This window comes from Dendrobium catenatum, unplaced genomic scaffold, assembly GCF_001605985.2.
Source record: "Dendrobium catenatum unplaced genomic scaffold, ASM160598v2 fragScaff_scaffold_1482, whole genome shotgun sequence".
In the NCBI taxonomy this organism is placed as follows: domain Eukaryota; kingdom Viridiplantae; phylum Streptophyta; class Magnoliopsida; order Asparagales; family Orchidaceae; genus Dendrobium; species Dendrobium catenatum.
Window position 1 is genome coordinate 1,474,569 of NW_021319944.1, and position 13,233 is coordinate 1,487,801.

The 13,233-nt window shown below is 32.7% G+C and overlaps 1 protein-coding gene across 1 annotated transcript; it reads right to left on the bottom strand.

Annotated features, from left to right (window-relative positions):
- Window positions 1–4,475: 4,475 nt before the first annotated feature.
- LOC110111963 (gibberellin 3-beta-dioxygenase 1-like) lies at window positions 4,476–6,204 on the bottom strand. Its single transcript, XM_020844033.2, has 2 exons — window positions 5,753–6,204; window positions 4,476–5,198 (listed from the first exon to the last, which is right to left on the bottom strand). Exons 1-2 carry the CDS (start codon window positions 6,193–6,195, stop codon window positions 4,598–4,600), a joined length of 1,044 nt encoding a protein of 347 aa, XP_020699692.1. The 5' UTR covers window positions 6,196–6,204; the 3' UTR covers window positions 4,476–4,597.
- Window positions 6,205–13,233: the final 7,029 nt, after the last annotated feature.

Below are 13,233 nucleotides of genomic sequence, written 5' to 3' on the forward strand. Positions count from 1 at the left end.
AAATGATTGTCTCCCCACGAATGTTCTTCATATATGCTTGCTCTATTTAAATTTATGTTAAGATTGACCGGACGGATTGAAAGAATGAAATGAAAATTTGATTCATAGGGTTTACTGTTAGTGCATGCTAGTGTACAAAATCTGGATCGTTGATCTCACAATCAACGGTCTAGATCTTATCATTTTAGCGGTTGTTTCAACCACGTTCCCTTCGTTGCACGAATCTTGGTCCGACATCATCTGAGTTGTTGATTCAGATAGCGGAAGATCTGACGGTGGCTAAGCACTACTGACTCAGATAAGTGGGCGCGGCACCGCGTTGCCGCCTCTCACAATGATTGCCAATGATTGTCGGAGGGCAATCATTGGCTATATTGATATTGTTACTGATTATCATGAAGAGCTTTAGGCTTCATTTGGGACTACTTTCTTACCGCTTCTTAAAGCAACTTTTTAGTATAAAAATTGAAATTTTATACTATAATGTTATTTTAAGAAGCAGTCCCAAATGAAGCCTTAGTATCTGCTGAGTTGAAGTCATCACAATGTCTATTAAGGAGATGCTGATGATGTCTTCATAGGATCTTGATGACTTCCAAATATCATATGCTTGAAGTAAAAAATCTAAATATTTTTGTACAATATGACTATTAATGAGCTTTAAAAACTAAGCTAAAGTCTTTAGTTATTAAATTTGAGTGCATATATGAATGGTTCTTCTCTAAGCAGCAACATGTTCCAAATATTCGACATTTAATATTTCATTAAAGTGATAAACATCAAAGAGAATTACCTACTCCTCGTTTAATTTTCAAGAGGATTGACATGTTTTTCAAAGCCTTTTGTGCGTTAGCAAATTGCATGATAGAAAATTCAAATTCATTGGCGAATAAAACTTTATTCTAACAACTTCGGTTTAAAATGAAACCCAAGTTCCTTTTACCAAGTTTTAAAATGACTCGTCAATTAACACATTTGGGTGACTTAGGCTTCGTTTGTGACGGTTTTCTTATTGCTTCTTAAAGCAGCTTTTTAGTACAAAAATTAATTATTTTCTACTAAAAAGCTGCTTTAAGAAGCAGGAAGAAAGCCGTCCCAAACAAAGCCTTAATTTGATTGATGAATGGCTGAATCCAATTCATACTTATCAAATGCCTTGATTAGCAGCTCAAACCCAAACGATATTAGATGTACATAACTATGTTTAATAAAGCTAAAATTATTTTCTAGAAAATGAGTTGTTTTAACTTTTAACTCCGCACCGTTGGAAATTTTTTTATATATTTGTTTTCTTATTTTTAAGAATTTAATATTATACATTTCTCATGACGCCCCTTCTAATATTTTCAAATGAGGACTAGGGGTGTTAAAAATCAAAATAGGTTTTTGGGCTCGGTTCAAGTACAACACGGAAATGACCCGTTATCACCTGATACGGCCCGATTTGAGAAACTGGTCATAGAACCAAACCCGAACCACCCTGATTTGAGTCCAGGTCAGCTCGACATGACCCGCTAACCTTTTTTTTTTCTTTTTGATTCTATTTCACACGCAACGGGCTTCTCTGGCCAAATTAATCCTAAATATGCTCCTACCATTTGGAAATTGGACCTTTCACGCACTGAGCCGACAACACCTCCTTCCCATTTCACACGCTTTGGCCAATTCATGTTCGCCCACTTTCCCAGTTTCCATTTCGCTTGCCCACTGGGCTCTGCAGCCTCGCCTTCCCAAACCGCGAAGGCGCTAACGAAAAGAAATCCCATGGCGAGATTTCTGATTTCGTGTGCTTCTTCAACAAAATCTGTGAATCGGACCGCACACTTGTTCAACAAAAAAGCGTAAATTAGTTCGATCCAGGTTAAAATCAGGTTAATTTTGGGTTGGCGGTTAATTCGGACCCTACCCGTTTAATAAATGGCTCAACCTGAATCCGGAATTTTCGGGTCGGGCCCAAATCAGATTGGCAAGTCGGGTTAATTCTTGACACTCCTATAAGGACATCTTATTGTTTTTTTTTTACAATGTTGACTATATAATGGCAGATTCAATGGCTGAGGTAAGAGAAAAATCATGTATGCCTCAAAGTCAATGGCCCAATTTAGAAAATAACCGTTAATACTAATATTAAAATTGAATTTGAAGCATGAAGTCTTTGAACTAAGCAATAAATCAACATCATACGATAAAGTTGAGAGTAATAATTGAATGAAGGAGAACACAAACAAAAAACAATAAAGTCGAATCCATATCAACAACGAAAGAAAATAAAGAAAAAGATAAACAAACACTTTAAATTAAGGTCTGTTCTTATTCTCATCAAACTTTCTTTGATCCCTTCAGCTATCAAAATACTCAAATTTTTGCATATTTTGCATATTGCACATTATTGCACTAAATGTCAAAGGATTCACGTAGTGTTTTCTTACTGAATATCAAAGGTGTGGCCATGTAAAAAATAAAAAAAAAGGGCTTAGGATTTCGATGGCCAAATTTAGGCTTCGTTTGGGATGATTTTTTTATTTCTGCTTCTTAAAACAATTTTTTAGTATAAAAATTTTAATTTTTGTACTTGAAAGTTGCTTTATGAAGCAGTAAGAAAGCTGTCCCAAACGAGCCTTAATTGAGAACATGCCCATAGTATGTTTTTGGAAAGAAATTATCATAATACTTTATTATAATTTAGAATCTATTTGAGGCAGGCTTCTCGTCATTTTGACTTTTAAATAACAATCATAATTTAATTTCGCTAATACTATCTTGCCGCTTTTTCACTGTTTTCAAAAAGAAATGTGGAATGCTGATTTTTACAACCAGAATAGTTAAGTTGTTTTTCCCACGACAACGTCATAATCAATTTTATAAAATATTATAGTTGTCTCAAACACATTCTTAATTATAATGAATTTAAAATCATTTGATTTATTTTAAGATGAATAAAATATAAATTTTTACTCTTTTGAAATTATTTATTTATTTATTTAAATATCACTTTTCTATGTTAGATTTTAGTGGAGACCTAAGGTAGCTTCTCATTAATAATTTTTACTCACCTTGCTCAAGCTCCTAATTAATGAGCTTGAGAAAGGCCAATAGGAAGAGCAAATAGCAACTCCCTCTACATTACAATGTAATTTGAGTATGATCAACATCCTAAAATGGCTGAGTATGGAGCATATCTTGAACAAGCTTAAACAATAAATATCATTAGATAAGGATTTAGAAGATGATGATATACTAAGTTGATTGTATCTAATGTTTATATAATAGACACTAGGAGGTGCATATCGTAAAATGATACAATCAATTCATAGTGATACTTAACTCACTTTAAGGATAATTACTGTAATCAGTGGTGAAGCCAGAAATTTTTAAAAGGGAGCCAATTTTAACCTTGCTTCAGCTGATTTTTATATTCAGATTAATTAATCAATTTACTATTTATATGTATTATGAAAAATCAATATATTCTATGAAGATATGCTTGCAAATTCCATTAGATTTTTTTTTTAGAAACCGCTCGCGGGAAGCATAAGACCCGGGCTTTTCTAAATTTCGGAGGGAATGCAAGAGTATGTGATGATATGCTTCTTCATATGTTTGTCAGTAGTTTAAGCTATGTAACATTTTAGTAGTATGCAAATTTACCAATAGCAACCTCATCCACATATTTGCTTAGTTTAACTATGCCTGCACCAAGTAATAAACATAACAAATTAGTCAATTATCTGTGTTTGGGAAGGCTTTTTGATTGCTTCTTCAAACATTTTTTTAGTAAAAAAATTATTTTTATATTAAAAAATAATAAAAAAATGTCATAAATGAAGCCAATATCTAAAAAAAAAAAAAAAACATAATCTGCTCTATAAAACAAATTATTTGGATGCCGTTATTTGTCCTTATTTGAACTAAAAGGAATCTCTTAAGGATGTTAGAGTGCAATTCCGAAGATGGATCTTTTGGCGCCATGCATATATTGAAATTATGACATAATATTATCACATGGGATAATGGGTACGGCCTAAATTTAATACAAATATAAAGAATGAAAAATAATATATTTTTTTAGAGCCAAAAATATAAGAATTTATTACATATTTATCCAATTTTGAATTAATTTGTATTAAAGTTATTATAGGATTTATTATTATTTGATTGTGAAGAAACATATAAAATTTTAATTTTCTTAAAGAAAAATTTTAAGCAATTAAAATACATTAAAAATTTTATAATATTCTTAATAAAATAATTGTCAATATTAGATTTTTTTTTTTGGAGTGGAGCCCACAAACCCCTTGAATGATAGATCCTCCCCTGTTTCCAACTCTTGTGACAATTTTACTCGGAAGGTCAACCTTCATTGTGTATTTATTCATAGGATATATTTTAATTTTAAATTTTTAGGTTGATGCCCTCAGTGAGTAAGAAAAGAAAAACTTTGTGAAAAACAAAAATAATAGGGAGGAAATTGACAAAAGTAACTTTGCCTGTTCATAGTTTTCATCTAAGGTGAAACAAAATATTTACATATATAACCCTCTCTCCCAAAATAAAAAGAGGAAAAAAAAATCTACCGCTTGTTTTTATCTTACAATCATTATTTTATAGGCATTTTTATTAACTCGAGGGCCTTATCGAACAATTGAGCCCTGATTTCCAGATACTCGGGCCATGTTACAGATCTGTAAATTGGGTTTTGGCCAGATTGCATTAATTTACTAATGGGTCCCATCTTGACATGCCCAGGCGGGCCAATGATATAAGCCGCGGAGAGGCGATGCTCAGCTCGGCTGACAACCGCGCGATGCCTCACGCTCTTAAACTGATCATTAGAAAGGATTTGAAGGAGATCACCCACATGAATAACTAGAGCCCCCGGGAGAGGTGGCAGAGTGACCCATCGGGTCGGGCCGAACCCATCCTCTTTGTGAAGAATTTGGAGACCGTTGACGCCGCGGCTTTGATAGAGTATGGTGAGGAGGCCTGAGTCAGTATGGCCGGCCATGCCAATGCCCTTCTCAGGCTCTGGACAGGCCGGATAGGAGTTGAGTTGAAGCACCTCCATTGCTTGTTGTAGGTCCTTTATGAGCCCGGCCCGACCCGCTTCTTCCTCATCAATACCTAAGGAGAGGAGCATAAGATTAAGTAGTTTCCCGGCCATCTCCTTCATCATCTTGTTATATTTTTCTATCACGCCACTGCAAAACAATCATACTAATGCTTCAAATAATGAAATTGAATCATATAAAATGATGGAATTACACTACTGATATTTTATTCAAATAAGTATGATGATTTATTATCAAACATCCATTTATTAAAAAAAAATCCAAAATTAATCATAATGAGCAATTAAGCCGTTAAATTTATTTAAAAATAAATATAATGTATAAATAACAATTCATATAACGTGCAACCCAAAATAAATCTAATGAATTTGAAATTCTTTCAAATAAAAAATATGATAATTTTTTTTTTTTTACAAAAGTCATATGGCTACGCAAGTGCCACATCAGCACGGCATCCATAGGTAACCAGTCCCCATAGAGAGCCCCTAATTGTAATTAATTTATATAATATAATCAAATAAATCGACTTGCAATTAGTTAGTCTACTACGACTGTAGTACTGTACTAGCGAATTCCTATTGGTTCACACACCTTACGTGTAGATCTATCGGGACCCACAGTAATATTTAGACCAATTATATCCCACCACGTAAGCATAACAGAACATCCTTGCAGAATCATACCAGAAGACAGACTGCTCCAGAGGCCAGATATCGCCGGCGACATCTCGCTGGTGGCCGCCGGCGATGGTGAACCCCTCCGACCACATGAGCTTTGGGAAGAAGGCGGAAAGAGGTGGCCTCCCGTAGCCCGAGATGAAGCCAGGCCGGCGGGCCGTGTCTAGCTTCTGATGGAGAGGGAGGGCGAAAAGTCTGCGGGCCTGGTATTCCACGTCATCGAGAAGGTCAACGGGGACGCCGTGGCCGGTGGCGTAGAAGACACCGTAAGAGCGGCAGGCTTCGCCTATCAGGGAGACGGCGGTGGGGCTGGATATGTCGATGATGGGAATGGAGTCGCCGCCGCCGGCGGAGGGGTGGTCGTGGAGGTAGGAGGAGGGCCAGGTGTAGGATTCAGGGACATGGCGGGCTGAGTAGAGGTCGAAGTGGTCGAGAGGGAAAGCAGGCATTTTTGCTGTTGGAAGAAATTAATGGTTTAGTGTTTTAGGGGGTTTTGATCTTTATTTATAATAGTTTGGGATTGAAGAAAGGGATTATGAGGTGATTAAGAATGAATTATTAATTAAATCTTTAATTAAGAGTGATAAGTAAAGGAGGACAATAATTAAAGATTTTGATTCCCTGATGGGATGCGTGGGGGCAGGGGAGAAATAATATAACTAAAATTAAGAGAGGGCACGCCTCATTATTCCACAACAGTTGGGGAAAAGTCAGCTAAGCTCTGAACTTGTAATTTATTATAATTTTAATTAAAATTTCTGTTTGAAATTTATTTTATTTTATTTTTTTATAAGTATGACTAAAATCATTATTTTACTAATATTTTTTATAATAAAGTCACAGAATTTAAATAAATAATAATAACAATAATATTATTATTATGACTAAAAAATTTAGTTAAATTTTTTTATAAAAATATGATTTATGTATTGAGTCATAAATATTTCCGTATTAAAAAAAAATGAATTATTAATTTTCAAATTGTGCAGTAGAAAAACAATATATTTACTCAGTGGTAATGAAGCTGTAAAAACATGGAATTGGATGTAATTATGGAGATAGTAAATGTAAATATTTTTTTGGAAGGTTTTATATTAAATGATGTCCTTAGCATCAAGATTTATTTAATATTCCTTACCTTTTAAATAATTATATTTTGATTTTTTTTTTTAATTTTTGTTTAGAAATAGTATTTTAGTGAATCACTACATGTTTGACTCTTGTGCTTAATTTATTTTCATGTTTTTGGGAAAAAATAAAATATTTCCCGAAAATGAGGAATATTTCAACATTTAAAATTATTTTTTATTAATTTTATGATCATGCTGAGAGAAACGAATAAGAACACAACTATAATTTTGACTAAAAAATAGTTTTTTTCATATTTTTTATAGTAACTTTTTAGTATAATTTTTTTTTAAAAGCAACAAAAAATCAGTTGTCAAAAACTATCCCAAACGAAGCATAAATACTCAAAATTTCACCTTTCTCGTTTATTATTCTCTACTATTTGAAAGTTGACTTCCAAGTCCAGACGCAAAAGTTGTATGAGTTTCTTTAGAAACCCCCCCACATGTTTTGCAAGAATGGTTGTCTCTTTCCCGAAGCAAGAAACTAAAAGCATGAGAAGGAAAAGAAAAAAATTCAAAATTATATCTCACAAGCAAAGAGAGCTGAGGGTGAAATAAAAAATTTCTCTTTGAAGATTAAAATGCCAAATATAATTAAACAACATATTAATCCATTTCACATGTAATTTATTATTTATTTCATTATAGTAATGCTCGAGCAAAAGAATTAATTGTACATAATTTTATTTTATTTTATGGATCATTGTTATATGTTTACTTGAGTATAATTTATATCTTTTTGTTATTTTTTAAAAATTCCGATCATATTCAGCTTATAACAATTATGAATTTGTTTGAGACAGATTTCTTACTTCTCTTAAAGCAACTTTTTATATAAAAAATATAATTTTTTACTAAAAAAACTATTTTAAAAAAACCTAAATATCTTAGAACACAACATCTGTAAAAACATTTTTTTACAGATGAGGTGCTAAGGAGAAGAAATCAAGCTCAGAAGGAGAGGTAGAAGTTTGTCGTCAATGGAGAAAAGACATTGAGAAAGGAGAACAGTAGAGTAGCATGCAAAAGAGGAGAAGCGGAGACAGAAGAAGCTACGAGGACTAGAGCTCATTTTTTGCCTGACATAATATTAGCTTATCGATGGAAAATGTCATAAAAGGCAACGGTAATAAGTAGTTATGGACAGCTCCATTGAAGGGAAATTATTCTATGCGGACACTGAACTTTACACAGACTAATGAGAGTGTATCACGCTATCCGGTACACAGTACGGTACATAGAATAAAAGTAACGTGGCACACTCTCATTCGTCTTTAGAAGACATCCGGGTCCGCACAGAATAATTAATCCCATTTGAGATAGTTATTTTTCTACTATTTTCTAAATTAATTTTTAACACAAATTTTTTTAAAAATAGCTAATAATAATAATAAAAAACTGTCCCAAACAGAACTCTCCCCACAAAATCCATCTATACTTCTTTTCAGCCTCTGATGAAATTTCATCAGCAATCAAACAAAAATTTTCTATTGCAAATATACAGTAGTGATATCAAATTTCTTTGTAGTGGACCCTTGAGTTCTCCCAAAATTCCTCATATTTGCATGTTTTTTCTGTTTTTTGCGCCTCCATCCCCCTGAAAAACGGTCCATGAAAATTATGTATCTATTTTTTTAATATTTGGGAAAGAATATTTCAAGCAAAATATAGTTGGCAATGATGTCGAAGAGTGCTGAGAGGAAGAAAACAAATAACTTATAATATAAATTAAACAAGGTAGACTTGGACAAGAAGAGATGAAGAAGGAAGAAGAGAGGAAGGTAGATCATGAAAAGAACCCTTGCTGTCATCATCTGATTTCTCTTATCTCTGAAATTTTTTCAGAAAAAGAATAGCTAGCTAGCACTTACAAATGAATTTCCATCTTCCCATTTCCATCTTCCACTGAACTTCTTAAAACTACTGACCATGGCTACTTCTCATAGCATCTTGGAGCTAGCCATGGATTGCCCTTTGGAAATATCGAAAAATTAAGGTCATGAAGACTCCATCATTTAGCCAAGGGTTACAGGAACTCGTCATATTTGTTGTATGTATTATATAAGAAACAGATGGGAAAGAGAAATTATAAAAAATTCAGAGAGTTTTATGTGATTCAAAAACCAATTCTAGCTCTTTCATTCAGGATAAAGTACAGATCTTACTATCATCTTAATGTTATAATTACAGAGATTACTTCTTTCACACTCAAGATGATTTGACATAATACTCAGAATATATCACAGAACTAAAATATTTCATAAAATGTCTTTTTGCTCACAACCTCGCAACATCTAAGGGAGTCTCCAGCCGAACTCCAAATGACTGTAAGGCGTAGTTGGTTTGCTCCGTTGGAACAACAAAAAAATTACTAATCAGTGGAAGGTGAATAGTGCGACATCAATATTGATGTAACACTGTTCACTTACACGATTTTTCTGTCTCAACTACATTTGTCCAATAAAAGTGCGAAAGAGTAAAAGACGGGTTACATTCCCAGAAACGCCAAAAATGAATTTCGATTGGAGATGAATCACAACACTTTTTACTTTTACTGTATTTTGGAGTGAAAAATGAAATTTTCGGTTGGAGATGCCCTAATGGGGAGGAGGCTTCCCTTGCAAACCCCACATGCGAATTGAAATTTTGTCAACTAGGAAAAAATTCCCAGTAAAAAATAAGAGTTTTATAGGGATGAGGCACCAAGAACTCTGGTCAAAAAATTTATAATTATCTCTCTTTGGGGAGGAAGCTTACATTTGTATTACTGTGGTAGGCTCCTAGCTTATGATATGATCTTATCTTGATAGAATTTGGTTTAAACGTAGGACAAGGATCACCAGACTTGTTCATTTTTGCAAAAAACAAAATCTCCTCAGTTGTCAAATTTGACTGTAATTCTCTTCTTGATATATCAAAGCGGTATGGCTCATATTCATTTAGGAGAACAAAAAATAACTTATGTTCAGTAAGGTATTGGATTATTTGTGGGATATTCTCATAATGCTAAAGCAATAATAATAAAAAAAAAACTGTTTTTCTCTTTCTTTCAAATAAATTTTTGGGGTAGGAAGTATGCCTCATTTCATAATACAATTATCATATTTTCTTACACAAATATTTCACTCCTTTCAAATCATAACTTCTCTAACAAATAATTTTTTTCTTATGATTTAATTTTACAAATTTGTAAGATAATAAAGTCAAGATGGTTAATGCATGGCTTAATAAGTCCATGATCTGAGATTCATGATCATGTCCACATAACAAGCATTATTGAGCTGCCTTCAAATTCTCACTATTTATTATTTGCAAAGATTCTATCTTTTCTATCTACTTAAGGCTTCATTTGGGACATACAATTTTCTTGCTACTTTCTACATCAGTTTTTTAGCATAAAGATTTCTTAAAAGCAATAAGAGAAGTCTGGGCCAAAAGTTGTGCCAAGAGAAGTTATAGACTTTTATTTAAAAAAATTAATTTTTGTGCTAGAAAGTTACTTTATGAAGCAGTAAGAAATTCGTCCCAAATGAATCCTTATTTTGTGTACAGATCCGTTAGCAACTGATGTACTAATCTATCTAATAAATTCAAATAAGATCCATGCATACAAGTCAAGAACAGAACAAAACTTATTAAAAAAAGAAACTCAACACAATAAAAGGTTTTTGTACTTCAAACTTCTTAGTATGATTAATGAAATATGACATTTATTACTTTGAGATCTCCATTTTTTTTAACTTTGATTCTTATGAATGAATGGAACAAACACAGTAATTCAATAAATAAGAAGAAAAATCAATGGTCCCATTTTATCCTATCACTACTGGCCAAAGACAGTTCTAAGTGATGGAGATCAGCCCTAAAAGGGATCAAATTTGGATTTATTTCATGCCGTATGATATTAAAACTGAATAATTATTAAATATTCAATTTAAAACAGATTAAATCATTGAAAGAAGCCGACCCATTTGTCATCTCAAATACTTTTTGGCTTCCACTTGCTTTCATAGCTGTTGTCTTCTAGAAAGAGAACAAAATGCCAAACATAATATATGGTGCCCTATTTTTTTATAAAAATGGAACTATTCCTCTTCTTTTTTTCTTGAAGAAAGAACAAAATTGGGAAAAAAAAAGAAAAATTGAATTCTGATCACTGATGGAAGAGATTGAAACTACTATATATAATGAGCTCAAATGCAAAACAAACATTCTCTTAAATTTTAGATAAATTATTTTTTTAGACATCTTAATACAATCCAATTATGCTTAAGAGTGCTTGTTTTTAAGCTAATTTGTGCTCAAAATCTTAATTAATGCAGTAAGATGTCTAAGGGCATCTCCACTCAATCATCATATTCACTAACAATCGCCACTAATGCCTACCAACACTCGGCGTATAACTCTAGCAGCCACACATGTATGAGGCTCATCTTATTGATCAATCGATCCTCACCCTCCTTTTAAAATAATGACCAAGTTGATCACCTATTATCGCCCGAGTTCTAATATCCCCACTCAATTGTCATCTAAACTCATTACTTGATGACAATTTTGGCACCTCAAAACTTCTTTACTACCACCACAAAAAATTTCTCTTATTACTCAAGCCTATTATATTATATTAATGCCTTCTTCAGGTATTGTGATGCCATTAATAAGTAACTCACACAAGCAAAATTATTTTAATTAGACTAGGCCCATGATTTTTCTTCTTCTCCAAAATTAATCTCATGTAAAAAATCTTCTCTCTCATACACTTCTCTCAACATAGATCCATGTGATCATCATACAACTCTATGGTATTAGATTTTTTCTACCATCATGAATTTTCCAAAACACAACAATAATATTCAAAATTAGTATATATTAGTGTTCATAATGTTCACGATAGTTTAATGACTATCAAGCATGTGAAGGAAAAAAAAAAAAAGAGTGATCATATGACATATAAAGTGGTCTAAATCATTATTTTAAAAACACATTATAAATTGTTACGTGGAATCTGATTATGTTGATTAATTAGGTTGTCTTGCTGTCTCAAACCTCAAGTTTCTTGTGCTCGCTAGGGGGTGTGGGGGGTTTACCCCTGCTTGAATTTTTTTTTTTTTTCGTACAACTCCCCAACACTATTGTGTACCCTAGCGCTTCAGTGTTGTGTTCCTGAGTGCCCTAACTCTAAACGATAGAGAGTAGAGCCCCACAGTAGTATATATATGACAGTGTAGAGGATTAAGACAGAGGTTCAAGCTCCGCGGCGCTCCAAAATGATGTCGCAACGCTGCAAGACGGACTAGACTATTTTTTTTTTTTTTTTTGTCTAAAGGTTTGCATCCCTTGGGACTTGAATTTCTCTTGTATTTTGAGTGTGTGAAGACATTGAGAACAGTGCATGTGAGAAGAGTAGCAAGGAGAGGGTGAGAAAGATGAGAGATCTGTACTTATTTCTCCCTATTTTCATAGTTGATTTCTTGGTGTGGTGTGGCTCCATGAGGTTTCCCTAATTTTTAGTTTTTCCATGTTAAATGTTGGTATCATTTATTTTTCCGCTGCTATTACTTTCTTGCTTGTTTCGCCATTGTAATGTTATTTACTCCGCATCCCCATAAAAAATATTATATAATTCATATATTTAATTTCAATTCATTGGAACACCAAATATGTACATTAAAATTTAGAATTATCTTTTCATGTAATTAATGAGATCCATCTACTTAAAATTTTCAGATACATTCAAATGCAAATCAAATTATTTCTAAGATCACAAAATCAAAGCCTACCATTAGTTTTAAAGTTAACAAAGTCAATGAACATTATCAATCTTTATCTAATGATCACATCACCAATTGTTAATTAAAAGAAAAAAATGACCATTTCTGAAGCACCAAACTTGTTGTAAAAATTCATCCCATTTCCATGAAAAACCTTTACAGATTTTTCTAAACAAGAAGAGAAGTATTAAAAGCAGGAAGTCACCTTCAGTTCTGAAGCACCAAACTTCTTGTAAAGATGGTAGATGATACGCCAAGCTGCCCATATAAGACATGCAAATAAATAAAAGTCTCAGTTATTTGACCATCACAAGAATTATTAAACATTATATATGGATTATTAAAATATATTCTGCATTACCATTTCTATAAGAAAACTGCAGCATTGACTTCTGTTGATATCATTGAAGGTATGCATCTAATGCTGCATGTTTGTCTGAGAATCCTTTCACAACATAATTAAAAAAAACAAATACTTATTAGATTTCATTACTATATTTAAAAATAGCATTAATTTGAATAATAGAATTGAGGATAAAATGATAACTAGGATTTTTACATGTATTTTAATTATTTTTGTGTTATT